Raw genomic sequence first — 19,858 nt, 5'->3', positions numbered from 1 at the left:
TTACATGTAGTCCATCATTTAATTCTCATTACAGTTCTCTCCTTACATTAGAGATAAGGCAGCTCAGATTAGGAAGAACAGAGCTTTGCTTGAGATCCTCTATGTAGTGACTGTCACCCACACCCTTCTGAGTCCAGGGACTATCCTCTGTTCTGTCGCTACCTGCTGGGCTTCCCCATGAAACTTCTGTGTGATGGAGCCAGTCACCTCAGTTTTCTGAACTCTGTGAATTGAGGTAATTTTTCCAGATAACTAATTCACCTTCTCCCAAAGCTACATGAACTTTACAAAGTTGTCTACATTCTACTCTAATCAGGAGGAAAAGAGTCTAAGTTGCAACCTAAGCAAAATGTGTGCTTTGTGAGAGAAAAGAATTATGACTTTTATAAACAGTCATACCACTTTATAGAATGTTGAGGTCCCTGAAGACAGCTGGCTGAGGCTCTTTCCTCTTCCCTCCTCCTCCCTTTTGATTTTCATTCATAAGACAGAGCAAAAAACTTGCCTCTTTCTGAAAGTGCTTAGGGGTATCCTATTTGTACACTGGTGCAGTAGTATTTAAACCAAGTCATGAACTACTTATGGCAGATGAAAATAATTTAGGGAGATATATCACCTTTTAAAAATAAAATAGAACTTAATAAAAATATCAGAGTATATCCTATTAAGAAAAATTTGTCAAATTTAGAAGAAATGAGTAAAATATTTGGGCACTATGCTTTTCAACATTATATGAGGGTATCATTTGAGAGGTCTGAACAAGTATTACCTAAAGGAATAAACTTTGACTCTGCTACTAATGTAAAGTCCCAGATTCAGTGAAAGTACACATTAACTTGTAGGTTTTGGACAGTAGCTACACTAATAATTTCTGTCCAGTAGAAAAGATAACTCTTAGAGTTAATTGTACTATAGCACATTGGCTAGTTTTATATCTAACTTAGCCATTTTAATATCTTATTGTCTGTAAATACCCAGCTCCTCAAATAATCTTTTAACCAATCTCAACATTGTATTGGTTTCCTCAATAAGCAATAAGCTGAATGAAATATATATATATATAAAATTAGGGGTTAGAGTTAGGCTTTCATTTTATTTTTTGTAGGAAAATTATATCTTTAACTTTAAAAATATTACACTTTGACAATCCTATGAAATAAGGATAAGTATTGTTTTGTAAAGCTTTGGTTTCAATTGTAGTATAGAGATGAATATAAGAAGTCACACTGTAAATTGTATTTCTTTGTGGATCTTGTTCAAAAGAGTTTGAAAGTTTCTGAATTAGAAATTTTATCCCATGACCTCTTGAATCACCTCTACTTCTCCAATTCAAATGATTCTGCATTATTTCTTCTCCTCATTTTTCATTTAAGCGTCAAACAACCAATATTTTTTTCTTGTTTCTCTAAGAATTACCTGCAAGAAGTCTAAATCCTGGGGGTAATTTTTCAAAGTAACCAAGTGTCAGACAACTGAGAACAAATCTCTTCCTGGGGTGGACAGTGCCCTGCGGTGTGAATTGGTGGTTAGGCCTGCAGCAGCAGCAGACTGTCAATTGCTCAAAGGAAGTGCTGCTCTATGGCCAGCTGATTTGCAGGGAGAGGCTTGGAAAATGTCAGAAAAAGGGTAAAAGCACAGAGATTACAAACCCAAAGTAAATACAGTGGTGGCACAAGTCATTTATTGACTTAGCGCAAAATATCATGTGGCATTTTACAATAACAGCAAGATAACTACATAGGAATTCAATTCATAAATAACTGGAACCCCAGTAATAAAGATGGGAAATCAGGACACAAGTAGGCTATATTAAACCACAGCAAGAGGCCTGGCTTGGGATTTTCTCATTCAGACTTGGGTTCCATCTGCCTGTTGGCATCATTTTAACTTTGGCTTCTACAAAAAGCCTTCCTTGTGGCTTTTCTACTGGGAACACAGTTTCTCTTCTTTGAGTTTCAACCAAAACAAGTGGGATGCAAAAAGTTGGTGAAATTTTGATTGAAAACTCTGTGGTTTTTTCAGTTATTTGAGAATCTGCAATCAGAAATTACATTGTTCTGAGGAAGAAAAAAAATAATGCAGTGGATTGCAACTGGTAATATGGCGGATGCTTCGGAATTTGATTTGTCATAAAATAGCATTGTTTTGCATACAGTCATCTTAACATTTCAGTTGAAATTTGTAATTGTTGCTGTTGTTTAATAAAAAGTCCTCATTCACGTTTTCTTTTTTCATGAGGTAACCCAGAATGCCTGTATTTGCAATAGGATAGATTCTAAATCTGAAATTTTGACAGTGGGTAAACTGGACAGTTCTTCAGCATCATGATTCATTCCTGTTATCAGAAAACAGTAAATAGCCACAATCATTGAGATAGTAGGCTTGACATGTCACATAAAATACCTTTCTGATAACAGGAATTATGTATTACTTTCAGTATATTATAGCAGAGATGCTATTTAACTACATCTATGGTCTAGTTGTTTTTCTTTTGCCAATGACTAGTCATATGACCTTTCATTGATCAAATCAACCTTCTCACTACAATCTGCTCAATTCACAGATGAAAAAAATAGTTCAATTTCCATACTTAGACAAGTAATAATGAAAAATAAGTGAAATATTATAACTGAATGTGTTTATAGGTTATAACATGCTGGAAAATATAAAATGTTTTAACACATATCTTAAGAAACATTTTATGTTCATATTCAATGTTTCAACTAATGTGTTTATGGTTTACAATGTTAAACTTCAAGATTATAATGGATGTTCATCAAAAAGTTATTAGCTTGGCAATATAAAGTATAAGCAAAATTCCTTTGAACAGCTATTTAGGAGTTAAAAGTCTCAAGGGCAGATTTAATAAAATGTACATCTAATCAAGTCAACAACCCTACGTGGGATTCCCCAAAGTCAAGCTTTCTTAAAGGGAGAAAACAAACAAACCTAGTGACAAACCTAGTGAGTCTTTCCTGAAAACTGAAGAGTTTTTGCAGTTTTCACAGGTTGGAAAAGGCATGATTATATGAGGTTAAAGAGCATTTGAGGGCACAGAATTTAACATAGTATCTTTCATTATATAAAAAAAAAACCTGAAAAATTACATATGATATCCAATTTATTACCTAATGGCTTGGAGAAGAGACAGGGACAGTTAGCCTTCTGACAAGCCACTCCTTAACTATGGAAACAAGCAATAAAATGAAATTAATGCTCTCAGGTGGCAAGCAATGGTTTGGAACTTTATAACCCACAGAAACAACCAATTTTCTACTTCTCTGAAGACAGAGCTTCCATTAGGTCAACAAAGCATGACTTCTACAGCTGCCCCACAACCACACGCTGACCAGATGGCATCTGCTATAGAAGGATTTACGTATACAGAAGGTTTTAATATAGAAATAAAGATATTTCACAATGCCTGTAAAATATGGAATGTGGCAGAGTAGCTCAGAGTCTGCTCCCTAGATTTGCCATAGATTTATCAAAGTTTCTAGAATAGTGAATAAACCACATGCTGCCCAGCTTTAAAGCAAGCACCATTGATCCATTATTGCATTTTGAAAAACAAGAAAACATATATATGAATATCTCTGCAGGTGATGGTTTGATCTAGACTAGGTTGAAGTGTTAAGAAAAAGGTATTTACAACAAAATCTTTAAGAAATTAATGTTGTAAATATACCTGTGAAAATGCTTGTGGTGCTTAAAAGAACGATTTTTGACTTCGCTGTGACTCTTTGAAAAAAATCAGATTTTATTGGTTTCTTAGGGGAGACAAGACAGACCTTCTCTCAGAATATATATATATATATATATGCATTAATTTTTTCTCTTTGTATAAATAAGTGCCAAAACTATATCTCTTTAAAAGTATCTCATAATAATTAATAATATTTACATGGCTGTGGATAAGCCTCACAACAAACAACTCTGTAAAATGAGTACTACAGCCTATTTTTAGTCAAAATTTCAAAAAGTACAATAGTCTTCCTTATGATTACTTAGCTTATAACTACTAGAACCAATTTCAAATTTCATTCGAAAGCAAATGAGCTTTAATTTAGAAAATACATATTAATCTGAATTACTAAAGTTGCACTATATTTATATGGGATGATATTTCAAGGATATGTAGTGAACTATAAACCTGATAATTTTCAAATATTTTTACCCTTCGTCAAAGACAGAATATGCATGCTTCCCTAGAAGAAATATTTGAAAACAGCACATCAAGCCTAATTATTAACACCAGTGAGGCAAAGAGTTCCTACAATTTTTCAAGAATGTGTCAGTGGCCAGAGTATCCAAAAGAAAACCTTAATTTAATGACAATCAATTTCTTCCAGCTTCTTCCTCTCAGAAGGTATGAGAAAGGTCTTTCTTGTTTCATTGTTTCCTTCCTACAATAAGAAGAAAGGATATCAATTATTTTTGCCAGACAGGCTGTCACTGCCCCTGGTAAGTAAATACGTTTTTAGAAGGCTTCATCTGAAAGGAAGTAAAATATATGTCACTTTCCTAATCAGCTGTCAGGAATCTTTTATTCTAACATGTTTTCAGAGAGGAAGATAGAATTGCCATTTTAGAAAAGTGATGGAAACTTTGGGTATTTTCTGAAAAAAAAAAAAAATCAAAAAAAGATGGTCTTCAAACATGTGGCCACAGGGACAAAGTGCTTTTCCTTTTCCAGAGAAGAATGAAAGAAAATGAAAAGACTTAGAGGGAGTGTCTGATTTTATTCTGAAGTGTGACAAAAATGGTAAGCAGTAAATCATTAAGTATCTGATTTGGTGAATAAATAAGAGAGGACTGAGAGGTCTTGTTACTCACTGCACGGGTAATTATTATACATTTATGGTTCTGTGTCTGGGGTGTTTCATTCACAAAAGGCAGGCCTGAGCCAAACTGTTGAGGGCTCTTTATGCCTGGATAACTTGAAGAACAAGCAGACAAATAAAAGCAAACAGTCCACTCCATGTCTCTTGTGCCCCTAAATTGTGCTCTACATTTACATGTTCAAGAATGAAATGTGAATGTGTTCCTAAAAGAATACAGATACTCAGAGACCACCCAAGAAAACAGAATAAACACAGAAGCTCAATGAATTGTTTCTTTTGATCAATCTTATTAACAGTGAGCAAAGTGAGAGATGACAAGAAAAATATTGACAACTGGCATTCTGTGTACCTAACACCCTTGGTGCTTCATCACACATTGAACAGGAAGAAAAAAAAAAGAAAATTTGGAGCCCATTCTGGTCAATCTAACACAAAAAACAAAAAGTAAGGGCAAAGACAAGAAGGAAAATGGTAAATATGAATTTATAAGCAATGTTGCCATTATCTGGTTCCCCTTCATATTTTGTTTGCCTGTAAAACGAAACTCAGTTTTACTGTGATTCTGTAATTTAAACCACATTAATAGGAGAGTGAATTTTTGTGCTGCTCTGTGACATGATTATGCTGTGAAACTGCAAAATATCTGCTCCCTCTCTGATCTGAATTCTTTCATGGCTTTAAAGTGGCTGATAACGTCTCAGGAAAGTGGGCTAAGGATAAATGAAATTATTTTATTTTGACATATTTATTTCTAAAACTAGAAATATAATTTTTCTCTTCGCTATGTCAGGTTGGTTTTCCTGCACTTATCCACTTAATCATTGATTCTGTTCTATTCCTGACAGTCACAGCTGCCAAAAATACCCTTAAAATTGTCAATCTTTGGTCAAGATGAAAATCTGAAGATTAATGAAAAGAGCAAAACTACATTTTTAAATGGAAAGAGGAAATGATGAATGTTCTGGATCATGCTGTCAATATATTTAAAGGACATTATATTCTTAGTGGAATACAACAAGAAAAGCACAATGTCTAAATACCTGACATGAGGCTAAAAACTTTCTTAGAGAAACAAACCTTTTCTATACTCCCGAGAGTTCATACTTCACGTATATATGTGCATGCTCAGTCACTTCAGTCATGTCCAACTCTTTGCGACCCTATGGACTATAGCCAAACAGGCTCCTCTGTCTATGGGATTCTCCAGGCAAGGATACTGGAGTGGGTTACCATATCTTCATCCAGGAGATCTTCTCCACCCAGAGATCAAATCTGCATCACCTCTTGCATTGCAGGTGGATTCTTGACTGCTGAGCCGCTGGGGAAGCCCACTTCACATACTCATACACATAAACTCCTGATACAAAAACTCCTTAACAGAGCTTAAAAGAAAAAGTAAGGTAATGTACTTTGGTGAATAAAACTTGCAGCAAGATTAATGAGAATTCCTTTTAAAAAGAAGGATTTATGTCTTTATTGATATTTTACCCAGTTTGGTTTATTAACTGACCATTAGAAATCAAATAAAGACTAAAGGGAAAGGAACTGACAATCTGAGAACATATCTGAAAAACCATATTGTTGTTTTCAGGATGCCAGTGATAATTTTAATTGTCCAACTTAGCATACTGGCCCACGTTATAGCTCACAACTGGGACATAAATAACCAGTGGTTTATGATGTCATGTCTCCAGTGATGTTAGGATGCTGACTTCCAACTGTATGGCTCTTCCGTGAAGACAACAGTGAACTTACTAGCTGATCACAGCGCATAATAAGCCCTAAGGGAAAGTCATACCACAAGATTCTGCCACTAAGCTTGTATATTCAGAATGAACAAATAAATACCTTTTTATTTTAATCAGCATGTTCAGTGGGAAAGCTAGTTTTGAGTTTCATTCCCATTTTCAAAGCTTCTACCAAGTAGCACTAATGGCAAATTGATGATTCCATGTAATGTAGACTGCCTATAATTATTTTTTAATCAGTAAATAACATGTAACAGCAGTTTCTAACCCAATAAAAGAGCTTCAGTTGGGAAAGGAAGTCTTCACAGACAAGTTCACTGAAAGAGAGTACTTAGCAACAGCAAATCAAATGGAACCCTTCAATGAAGCTGTTAGACACACAACATCAGCAGCTGCTGCCATACCGAGGGCTTGTTAAAAATCGATTCATTCTAGTGATCAAAGCTGAAAAATCGTTCCACAGCCTGCTTCATATCAATAGACAATTTTGTGCAGTACATCACACACATAAAAATAAAGTCTAGTAGCAGTGGAGAGTATCAGAAATCTGGCTTCCAAACAATATTTAAAATGGATTTTTGTCAGTTGATAAAGGATGAGCTTAAATAGAACACAATGTCAGACAGAAAGGGTGAGGCTTTTAACATAATAAAAGCAATCAATGAAGTTTCTTTTCTAGTTTCAATATGCAATAAAAGGGGAAGGACTCATTTTTCAGATTGCGAATATCCCAGACCTTGATAAGGCACTTAAAAAAAATTATTTTTTTTTTATCAAGGAATACTTTGCTTTCAACCTCTGGACATATTTATATATGTGACTGTGTGTATGTATATGCGAGTATGTGCATGCACACACACACATATAATATCAATAAATTAAGCACTGACATGAATGAACATATTCCTGATAGGTTTCATTCTTTTTTCTTTTAAATACAGCAAAACTCAAATTGTTGGAGCTGCTAAGCTACAGCCACAGAATAAACAGACAAATTATTTTCCACAATTCAGTAAAGAGAAATAATATATCAGGTGCCCAAGTCTGTTATTTTAATTCTATACATAAAATTAAGTATCTTATACAGATATGTGGGAAAGATTCCCTGGCTATTATTGTAAAGACCTCAACTAAAATTAAACTGCACCCTAGCTATTCCAGTAAGAATTGAGCAATCAGTCATAATTACAGCCAAAATAAATGAATTGGAAAATAGCTGATTTAAAGAGGTCATACATAGTCTGAGTTTTAATTTGAAATTAATAACAACATGACTTGTGCTGGTAACAATTCTTTATTAAAAATGAATAAAGGCAGCCCCTGGGAGTAAATGTTTCCCATTTCATAGCCTCATTCTCCTGATCACTGGAAGGGGTTTGGAGAGAGCAGGAGACATGGATTTGGCCTTCTGGGCCCCTCTCCTGCTACAAGGTAAGGGGAATTGTTGGAGTGGATAATGGATTGGTAAGCCATAGAGAAATCCCAAGGTTAGTAACAATAGTTTGCTTTATTTGGTTATCTCTCCCTCTCAGGAGATCCCATCTACATTCTATAGTCCTCATTATTTCAAAGCCTGGATAGAAGTTGTTATGATATCTAGGAACACTTCAGGAGCATCTATCCACTTTGGAGAACCATGGTCTCCTCTATACCAAAGGAAACCTGAGCCAATCCCCCATAACCCTGCAAGGCATTATCTTTGCATTAAGGTGTGTCTCTTTACAGAGCACTGTAAATGCCTTGAGCTGTTATGCTTGGTGCATAATGATGCAACGTTGACTTTTGTTTTTTGTATTTTCCAAAATACGAATGAATCCCAACTGTAATTAACTCTCCCTTCTAACACTCCACATTTCATATGCCTTATGATTAGATACTAAAAACATGACTCTCGGAATTATGTGTCACATATTAATCATAGATTGGATGTATCATAGAAACCACTCTCTAATAAATATTTTTCAAACCCCTGATTAGTTTATATACATATTATAGGAACCACTCTTTGATGAATATTGTTCAAACCCCTGATTAGTTTAAAAGTAATTAGCTTTCACTCTATAAAATATTAACCAGAATATGTGTTATGGAATTTTCCCTTTCAGTTTGTGCAATTAGTTACTTTTAAATTATGATATCTTCTCATTAATACTAACTGTGTTGCATTTCTATTTTGTTTATCTAAGCCTCTGTCTCTACCTCAATTTCACAAGTAAATAGAAGACAGAAGTTGTACCTACTGGTCCTCATGGAATTAGCACCCAGTGTAGAGTTTACATATAATAGGTCATCAGTAAATATCTGAGTTAGTAAATGACTTTACCTTTCATTAAGCTCTTCCAGCAAAAGAAAAAGTCTGTAATTTTCTTGTGATTCATCACACCTCCCCCTTTTCCTCTTGAGGCCTTTCTAGTCATCTATGGGTCACTTATTCCTTGGAAGGAAAGTTATAACAAACCTAGACAGAGTATTAAAAAGCAGAGACATCACTTTGCCAACAAAGGTCCATATAACCAAAGCTATGATTTTACCAGTAGTCAGGTACAGATGTGAGAGTTGTACCACAAAGAAGGCTGAGCACCAAAGAATTGATGCTTTCAATTTGTGGTGCTGGAGAAGATTCCTGAGAGTCCCTTGGAAGGCAAGGAAATCAAATCTGTCGGTCCTAAACAAAACCAACTCTAAATATTCATCGGAAGGACTGACACTAAAACTGAAGCTATAATACTTGGCCACCTGATGTGACGAGCTGACGCATTGGAAAATACCTTGATGCTGGGAAAGATTTAAGGCTATAGGAGAAGGAGGTGGGAGAGGATGAGATGGTTAAATAGCATCACTGGACATGAATGGACATGTGTCAGTTGATGTGAATTTCAGCAAATTCCAGGAGATGTTAGAGGTCAGAGGAGCTTGGCATGCTGCAGTCTATGGGGTTGCCAAGAATCAGAAATAACTTAGTGACTGAATAACAACAACTTTGGTCCCTCAATTTTCTTTGGAACATTCTAGTGGCATCATTTGCCTTTCACTCCGATTTACAAATAATCTCCACCCTCTACGTACTTTCTCAAGGCTATAATATAGTATATCCCTGCCTATACTAATTTTCTTTCTGTCTAGAAATGACACTGCAATAACTGAAAAGGTATAATGATAATAAAACCTACCACATACACACAAAGAGAATGAGGAAGGGGCCGTCTCTTGATGAGAGCTCTCAATACAATTCTGGAAATTCTTTTGAGCAGAGAAAAAAATAGGAGTGGAAGCCAAAAGTCGTCACTGAAAGGAGTGAGTTGACAGACAAAAATCTAAAAAGATTTAGGACTTGTAGAATCACGTCAGGGGGCTTTCCAGGTGGTGCTAGTGGTAAAGAACCCACCTGCCAATGCAGGAGACATAAGAGACGTGGGTTCCATCACTAGGTCAAGAAGATCCCCTGGAGGAGGGCATGGGAACCCACTCCAGTATTCTTGTCTGGAAAATTCCATGGACAAGGAGACTGGTGGGCTAGAGGCCATAGGGTCACAAACAGTAGGACACAACTGAAGTGACTTAGTATGCTTGCAGGCAATCATGTAAGAGTGGATGATTGATGTTACTAAACAGAGGAATCATTGAATGCTTGCAAACAGAAGTGTAGATCCCACACTCCCTTCTCAGACACAAAACAGCAAAGAGATAAATAAAACGGATGACCAAGGAGAGGTAGAAGACGAGTTGAACATCTTGGAGATCATCAGGTATAGATCCCTCACTTTTAGAGATGGCCTCCTGCAAATTAGATAACTCACGCACCAAGTCATTAGCAAGAGCAAGAGCATAGAACATTGATCTCAGTTCTGGAGTGCCTTCCACTGCAGCACTAGGCTCATAGTTTAAGGAGCTATCTGTCCTCAAGGTTTGACATTTCCTCAAGAATGAGGACAATGATTTTCATGGTCTCCTTGTTACGGGAACAAATAACATGAGATCAGAAAGAAGTTATTTCCTGCTTCCCTGAAGAGCTTTTTCGATAGCTGTGGTCCACGAAACCATTCTCAAAAGGTCCTTCTAGAACTTTAAAGAAGGAGAAATACTGCTACTAACTTTTCAATGAACACATTCATATTCTTGACACTGGCATGATATACTAGAAAGGATACTAGATGCTTAATTTCCCTGAGTTTCAGTTAGAAGAACGACACCTACCCAAGAGCATACTTGAAGACAGTGAAAATCCACATGAAATATTTAAAGACATCCTTAATACACAGTATGTTCTTAAAATGCTAGTTTTTGTGTTTCTGTGTATTATTTTGTAGCACTCTGGGGCTCTTTATAAAGTGAGCTTATTTGATAAATTAAGATTAACATTGTTAGATGGATTTTCTTTAAGAAACCACAGATCTTTATCTCAATTCTGTTAATGTGAGATCCTGGATTAATGTTAACTCTTAAACATTCCTATTATCTAGTGCAACTCCCTCCCCTAAATATACAGAACAATTCCCCTAAGAAGCAGAGTGACTTATCTAATGCCACACAGTCAATAAGGGGCAGTAACAGGGGTTGAATCTAATTTTTTAAGTTCAAATACAGAGCTGGATATTTTGCTTTGGTTAAATTAACAAGCTCTCAGGTTTTTTCCCATTAAAAAAAAAATAAATGTTTCTACACCCAAAGTTCTGTCCAATACAGAAATTCAAGTATTTGAGGAGAAGTAAAGGAACATTTTCTGAGGATCCACCAAGTGGCAGATACTTTGCTAGATGACTTGGAGGATAAACTTAACTCCTTTATATATCGAAATGATAATCAGGAAGGATGTTCCTGATTAAGGAACAATGATTAAGACTTTGCCTTCCAATGCAGGGGATCTGTGTTCAATACCTGGTTGGGAAGCAAAGATCACACATGTCTCGCAGCCAAAAAAACAAAATATAAAACAGAAGCAATACTATAACAAATTCAATCAAGATTTTGAAAAAATGATTCATATTAAAAAATCTTTTAAAATGATAATCAGGAAGACAATACGGTAACATGAAAAAAAATGCTGAAAGTCTAATATGAAGTGAAAAATTACTCTATAAAATCACATGTTACAACTTTAGGTACTAGTCTCAGAATTTCTTTAGTGCAGAAGTAAGTCTTCCCCCTCATCTCTCTGTACCTGTGCTTGGTCCAAAAAGCTTACGGCGAGCTATATCACATAAGGTTAAAAAGAAAAAAAAATCATGAGGCTGTACCAAGTAAAAGCTTGAACTAATACACAAACAACGATAGCAGTTGCTGCTGGATTATCATAATAGATTATGAATTAATGTTCTCACTGTTTTTAGCTTTTCACTAAATTAGATGTATTTTAGATGTTAAGATGTAAGTTAGATATTAAAGAAGACTACCCTTGATTTCTGACTCTTGGTTCAATCCACTAACGTAATAAAAAGACTAGGGTATGATGCCATCAACTCCATATTTCCTTATAGAGAATGTGTCAGCTTTCCCTAACTTCCCAACTGGAGAGGAAATTTAGTGGGAAGAAGTGTGGGAAATCTCTGCTTGACTAATATCTCTTCTTTCCTACTATTGTGTGTCAGCCTTTACTTCCTTTTCAAGAATCATAAGTGTCAATCAGGAAAAGATACAGTCAGTTGAGAAAAATATCCTGTAGAAAATGGAATGAAGCCCTCATTAAAATGGTCATAGTAACAGATAATGTATGTTTGAACATTTCTTCACCACTTATTATTAGATTAAAAAATTAAAATCTACAAAAGCAACCACAGAGTGTGAAAGAGAAAGACAATATAAAAAAGGAGACCTCGAGCTTAGCTCACAATGTCTGCTTTCTCTAGGTGTGTTCAGAAAATATAAATTGTGTCCTTTAAAAACCCTTGTACTGCATGGAAAGTCTCTTTGTATTGTTGGGAAAAATTATCCAAAACTTGGAAAGAAGGCAAAAGGATGACTATGGGTTCTTTCAATGTCATACTGGAATAATAACAGGGCTAACAAAGGTTATTTAATTTCCTAGGGCAGAATTTCTCAACTGGAACACCACTGAGACTCTAGACTGGATGATCCTTCACTGGGGGTATGAGAGGGGGCAGGGAAGGCTTTTTGAGTATTGTAGGATATTTAGCAGCATCCCTGGACTCCACTCACAGGATGCTACTAGCACCCTCCAGGTTGCCAAGAACAAAAACATCTCCAGACTTTGCCAAATATCCCCTGAGGGCAAAATCACCTCGATTGACAACAGCTACAGCACTTGAGAAAGGCACCTTGATTTGATTTACTATATATTATAGTGTACCAACCAGCCAAATTACTTGTAGTGGGCTTTGTTTGTTTGTTTTTTGTCTGATAAAGATACAAATAATTTCTCTGGTAGAAAAGATATAATCAAAGTTTATGATTTTATTGCCCTGTTGGTCTTTTCTTTAACTTAGCAAACTTATTTTATCACATTTTCCAAATAACTATATAATCTCACTTCTTCAAAGGTTCCTTAAACCACTTCAGCCATCCCAAGGATTCTCTCATGGATGAGTTAAACAAACTATAATGAATTCTTGGGGCTTTCCAGGTAGCACTAGTGGTGAAGAAAATAACTGCCAATGCAGCAGACACAAGAGACACAGGTTTGATCCCTGGGTTGGGAAGATCCCCTGGAGGAGGGCATGGCAACCCACTCTGGTATTATTGCTTGGGGAATCCCATGAACAGAGAAGTCTGGTGAGCTATAATCCATAGGGTCGCACAGAATTGGACAAAACTGTGAACAAACATGCATGGGGTATCCTTACTTTATATCTGAATGAGGGTCATGTTTTTAAGATTTTTAAAACTATATTTTGAAACACCTTTCCACCTTTTGAAGAAATCATGCATGTCATCTTTCTACCTAATAAACCATTTCCATAAATCACAGTTACCTATGACTCCTGAAAGCTCCACCATCAACCATAAAAGATGTTTTCATTTAATGAAAAATAGGATTTTATGATTGTAGATGCAGAGATAACCTATCTAAATTCCATTAGTTAATATTTTTAAAAGACTAGCTAATTACACAATTATTACTTTCCCTATAAAAAATAACAACACAAAAACATCATGCAATAGATCCATCTTCAATTCAATAAGGAAAATACACAGGAAACTTACACAATTATATAATTTGCAAGTGTAAGCAAAATTAACCCCTTATTACCAATCAACAGAGTTACACAAATTTATGTCAATGTGTATATATAAAGCCTTTGACTGTGTGGATCACAATAAACTGTGGAAAATTCTGAAAGAGATGGGAATACCAGACCATCTGACCTGTCTCTTGAGAAACCTGTATGCAGGTCAGGAAGCAACAGTTAGAACTGGACATGGAACAACAGACTGGTTCCAAATAGGAAAAGGAGTCCCTCAAGGCTGTATATTGTCACCCTGCTTATTTAACTTCTATGCAGAGTACATCATGAGAAACGCTGGGCTGGAAGAAACACAAGCTGGAATCAAGATTGCCGGGAGAAATATCAATAACCTCAGATATGAGGATGACACCACCCTTATGGCAGAAAGTGAAGAAGAACTAAAGAGCCTCTTGATGAAGGTGAAAGAGGAGAGTGAAAAAGTTGGCATAAAGCTCAACGTTCAGAAAACTAAGATCGTGGCATCTGGTCCCATCACTTCATGGGAAATAGATGGGGAAACAGTGGAAACAGTGTCAGACTTTATTTTTTTGGGCTCCAAAATCACTGCTGATGGTGATTGCAGCCATAAAATTAAAAGACGCTTACTCCTTGGAAGGAAGGTTATGGCCAACCTAGATAGCATATTGAAAAGCAGAGACATTACTTTGCCAACAAAAGTCCGTCTAGTCAAGGCTATGGTTTTTCCAGTGGTCATGTATGGATGTGAGAGTTGGATGGTGAAGAAAGCTGAATGCTGAAGAATTGATGCTTTTGAACTGTGGTGTTGGAGAAGACTCTTGAGAGTCCCTTGGACTGCAAGGAGATCCAATCAATCCATCCTAAAGGAGATCAGTCCTGGGTATTCATTGGAAGGACTGATGTTGAAGCTGAAACTCCAATACTTTGGCCACCTCATGCGAAGGGTTGACTCATTGGAAAAGACCCTAATGCTGGGAAGGATTGGGGGCGGGAGGAGAAGGGGATGACAGAGGATGAGATGGTTGGATGGCATCACTGACTCGACGGACATGGGTTTGGGTAGACTCCGGGAGTTGGTGATGGACAGGGAGGCCTGGTGTGCTGCAATTCATGGGGTCGCAAAGAGTCGGACACGACTGAGTGACTGAACTGAACTGAACTGATATATGTGGTAGAGAACTGAGGATCCATGGCTCATTTCTTTGTAACATAGTCTTAAAGAGCCGTGAGGCATTAGATTCAGCAATGAGACCTTGTAAATTCCAGTTTTAAAACTGAAAGTGAAGAAAAGGATTACTTTTTATAGTAATGGAAGACCACTGCTTCTAAGGCTTTCCAGCATTTACTAATATTCTTAATAAGAAAACTGTCCTGTGGCTTAGGTGAAGTGTCTGCCTAGGAATTTATATACTACAGCTTAGCTTTTATATTTCCTGTATTTATTTCCCAGTTACCATTTATTTATGATAAATGATATTGACTTTCCATTTTCCTTGTAATAAATTTTAAATTAAAATAAAAGAAGTATTTATAAATAATAGTACAGGTGGTAAAAGGATATGGCAAATCTTATGAATGTGTTAAGTGAACAATTAAGTTTGGAAGACACTCTGCTAGAGGAAACTGGGTATTTGAAATGGAATTTGTTTTATAATTGCTTGATTTGAAGCTTTCTTTTTAATGAACAGTTTAAAAACAATCTCCTCTAGGAGGCAGTCTTAAAGGCAATGTGGAAATAGACTGAGGGACAAGAGAACCTTCACTCACGTTCTGGGCGTGTGTTTAGCTGGTTGTGATGTCTTGAATAAGTAAGCCCACTGGAATACAATTGCCTCATGTCTACAATTGAGAATACATGATTTCTAAGGATACTTTAGACGTTAAAGTGCAGAGATTGGCTGCTATGCTTACAGCAATCTCACTCTCTTCTTCACTCCTATTTTGCACAATTAAGGTTAGCACAGGTTGATTTTTAATTATTTCGTGCCTGCCAGTTTTGTCTTTTTAGCAAGACTGTAAGATTGTTGAGGAGAGAGATCACATAAAATCATTTTTTGAAACTTATGGAGAATTTTATGCAATACTGGCCAAAGACTAACGCTCAATTACTGTGTGGTCAGTGTTTGCTAACTCTCCAGCTTTTAGTTTTCAGTAGAAATCTAATGAGTGTTTTTATTAAAAATAAAGTAGCTACAACAGAATTATTTTTAAACTTGGAAGACTGCTTTATATCACTATTTCATGGACAATTTATTGTATAAGGACATCAGTTCAGTTCAGTTCAGTTCAGTCACTCAGTCGTGTCCGACTCTTTGCGACCCCATGAATTGCAGCACACCAGGCCTCCCTGTCCATCACCAACTCCCGGCGTCTACCCAAACCCATGTCCATCGAGTCAGTGATGCCATCCAACCATCTCATCCTCTGTCATCCCCTTCTCCTCCTGCCCCCAATCCTACCCAGCATTAGGGTCTTTTCCAATGAGTCAACTCTTCGCATGAGGTGGCCAAAGTATTGGAGTTTCAGCTTCAACATCAGTCCTTCCAATGAACACCCAGGACTGATCTCCTTTAGGATGGATTGATTGGATCTCCTTGCAGTCCAAGGGACTCTCAAGAGTCTTCTCCAACACCACAGTTCAAAAGCATCAATTCTTCGGTGCTCAGCTTTCTTCACTGTCCAACTCTCACATCCATACATGACCACTGGAAAAACCATAGCCTTGACTAGATGGACTTTTGTTGGCAAAGTAATGTCTCTGCTTTTCAATATGCTATCTAGGTTGGCCATAACCTTCCTTCCAAGGAGCAAGCGTCTTTTAATTTTATGGCTGCAATCACCATCAGCAGTGATTTTGGAGCCCAAAAAAATAAAGTCTGACACTGTTTCCACTGTTTCCCCATCTATTTCCCATGAAGTGATGGGACCAGATGCCATGATCTTAGTTTACTGAACGTTGAGCTTTAAGCCAACTTTTTCACTCTCCTCTTTCACCTTCATCAAGAGGCTCTTTAGTTCTTCTTCACTTTCTGCCATAAGGGTGGTGTCATCTGCATAGCTGAGGTTATTGATATTTCTCCTGGCAATCTTGATTCCACTTGTGTTTCTTCCAGCCCAGCGTTTCTCATGATGTACTCTGCATAGAAGTTAAATAAGCAGGGTGACAATATACAGCCTTGACGTACTCCTTTTCCTATTTGGAACCAGTCTGTTGTTCCATGTCCAGTTCTAACTGTTGCTTCCTGACCTGCATAAAGGTTTCTCAAGAGACAGGTCAGATGGTCTGGTATTCCCATCTCTTTCAGAATTTTCCACAGTTTTTGTGATCCACACAGTCAAAGGCTTTGGCATAGTCAAGAAAGCAGAAATAGATGCTTTTCTGGAACTCTCTTGCTTTTTCGATGATCCAGCGGATATTGGTAATTTGATCTCTGGTTCCTCTGCCTTTTCTAAAACCAGCTTGAACATCTGGAAGTTCACGATTCACGTATTGCTGAAGCCTGGCTTGGCGAATTTTGAGCTTTACTTTACTAGCATGTGAGATGAGTGCAATTGTGCGGTAGTTTGAGCATTCTTTGGCATTGCCTTTCTTTGGGATTGGAACAAAACCTGACCTTTTCCAGTCCTGTGGCCACTGCTGAGTATTCCAAATTTGCTGGCATATCGAGTGCAGCACTTTCACAGCATGACCTTTGAGGATTTGAAATAGCTCAACTGTAATTCCATCACCTCCACTAGCTTTGTTCATAGTGATGCTTTCTAAGGCCCACTTGACTTCACATTCCGGATGTCTGGCTCTAGGTGAGTGATCACACCATCGTGATTATCTGGGTCATGAAGATCTTTTTTGTATAGTTCTTCTGTGTATTCTTGCCACCTCTTCTTAATATCTTCTGCTTCTGTTAGGTCCATATCATTTCTGTCCTTTATCGAGCCTATCTTTGCATGAAATGTTCCTTTGGTATCTCTAATTTTCTTGAAGAGATCTCTAGTCTTTTCCAATCTGTTGTTTTCCTCTATTTCTTTGCACTGATTGCTGATGAAGGCTTTCTTATCTCTCCTTGCTCTTCTTTGTATAAGGACATGGTAATGAATTAAAACTATTCTAAAATACAGCATTTAAGGCTAAGTTATTAATCAAAACCTATGAAATTCATAAAATAACTGATAAATTATGCATTTGGTGAATTTTTAACTTAGAAGAAATTGTCTAAATGATTAAAGTACTCTAGAACTCCGCTGTCCAATACAGGATCCACTAGCCGTACGAAGCTATAAAAAGAATTTAGTTCTTCAACAGCACTAGCCATATTTCCTGTATCCTTTGGCTATTGTTTATCATATTAAACGTCTAATATGGTAGGTCACTTCCATCACTGCAGAAAAATCCACTGGACAACACTTCTCTAGACCATCCAAGAGAAGTTCTTTAACTGAAATAACAGTTTAAAAGAAACTGAGTTTCTCAATTCATTTCAGAACAAAGAAAAAGTCTAAGCAAAGAATTTGCTTTAAGTATCAGAACTCAACAAAATGGGGATGTGTCGTTTATTAATTTTGCATATTTATAAATTAAACTATCCTAAGTGGGATAGAGCAATACCACTTATAAATAAAAATGTACAAATGTGAAATTCAATTAAGGAAATACAGAATAAGTCTTCATTGGAAACAAGTTTCATCTTTCTCTAAGGAAGCCTACCAAAATCCATGGCCAGGAGGTATGTAATATATACTTGGCAGAACTTGCCTTTCCAGTTTAAATTTTTATGCCAAGGATTCAGGTCTTCAGAATTCTGACTGAGAAAATAAAAAGCAATTTTGAACTGGTTCCTCTGGCCTAGGAGATGACAATACATATCCACACTACCATGCCCAGTCCACCCTTTCAGCAACATTAAAGAGTATAAGACAAACAAATAAAAATTAACAGATACCAGCTCAACAGATACAGTCTACAAATAAATTATCAGTCAAGATACAATGCATGCAACCAAGTATTTAACAATACATATTTTATTTACCTCAGTTTCTTTACTTCTCTTCATCCCACCAGATGGGTTATTTGAAATTACTCCAATCTCCTACATAGAAAAGTAGAATTCTGGCAGATTACTAACTAAAGATTTTTTGGCCCTATAGGCAAGCAGCTGTGAGTGGGGCTTGGTGTGTGAAAAATATGCAGTTAGAGAAAGGGTGGGTAGATGCCAAAGTGTAAACGGGATCCCTGCAAAATCCTACTCTCTCCATGCATCTTCATCCACCTCTCCTAGCCCTTAAAGAGCTATCACAAAACCATGGACAGCTGACCACCACAGCTGGACAGGTCAGGGATAGGAGGTATGTACTTAAGGAGTAAGGAGCTTCATATGCACACAATGTTTTAAAAATCATTAGCAGAATTTCTCAAAATTATGTCTCGTTCATGACCAAGGAAGAGAAGTACATGAAGGGGAAGGGGGGGAAGTTGATGTGAGAACATCATTCAGGTGCCGATTCTAAGGGTTATATTGTTTTTTTGTTGCTGTTTAGTCGCTCCTTCAGTAGTCACTGGAGCAGCAGGTGTGTGGCACTGGAGCAACTTTGAGGAGATAACGCACGTCCAAGGGCAAAGAAGAAGCTCCAGCAAGAAGGTAGGAGGGGCGAAATTGTGTTTAGAATCAAACCCCATACCCGCCAGAGATGCTCAGACAAACCTTGTGTACACCAGGGCCCAGAGACCCCACAGAGACTGAGACAGAACTGTGTTTGAGTGTCTCCTGCAGAGGTACAGGTGAGCAGTGGACTGCCACAGGGGCAGGGGCTCTGAGTGCAGCAGACCTGGGTATGGCATCAGCCCTCTTGGAGGAGGTCACTCCTTCGTGTCCGACTCTTTTGTGACCCCCATGGACTATATAGTCCTTCAGGCTCCTCTGTCCATAGGATTTCTTAGCCAAGAATACTAGAGTGGGTTGCCATTTCCTTCTCCAGGGGATCTTCCCAACCCATGGATTGAACCTGCGTCTCCTGCATTGGCAGATGGATTCTTTACCAATGAGCCACCAGGGAAGCCCTGTATTTTCTTTAGATAATGTTTAAAAACAATAACATAAGCAACTCAAAGTGA

The 19,858-nt window shown here is 37.1% G+C and overlaps 1 protein-coding gene across 1 annotated transcript in view; it reads right to left on the bottom strand.

Moving 5' to 3' along the window:
- Positions 1–1,659: 1,659 nt before the first annotated feature.
- Positions 1,660–19,858, bottom strand: part of LOC145538556 (EGF-like and EMI domain-containing protein 1) — a 349,065-nt gene continuing 330,866 nt past the window's right edge. The window contains exon 5 of the mRNA XM_081570756.1: positions 1,660–4,406. Coding sequence (XP_081426882.1) covers positions 4,329–4,406 — 78 coding nt within the window. The 3' untranslated portion in view covers positions 1,660–4,328. The remainder of the gene's footprint in view (positions 4,407–19,858) is intronic.

This window comes from Giraffa tippelskirchi, chromosome 2, assembly GCF_054371585.1.
Source record: "Giraffa tippelskirchi isolate mGirTip1 chromosome 2, T2T-mGirTip1v1.2.pri, whole genome shotgun sequence".
Lineage (NCBI taxonomy): Eukaryota > Metazoa > Chordata > Mammalia > Artiodactyla > Giraffidae > Giraffa > Giraffa tippelskirchi.
The sequence above is the reverse complement of the archived record's forward strand: the minus strand, read 5'-3'. Positions and strand labels throughout refer to the sequence as shown.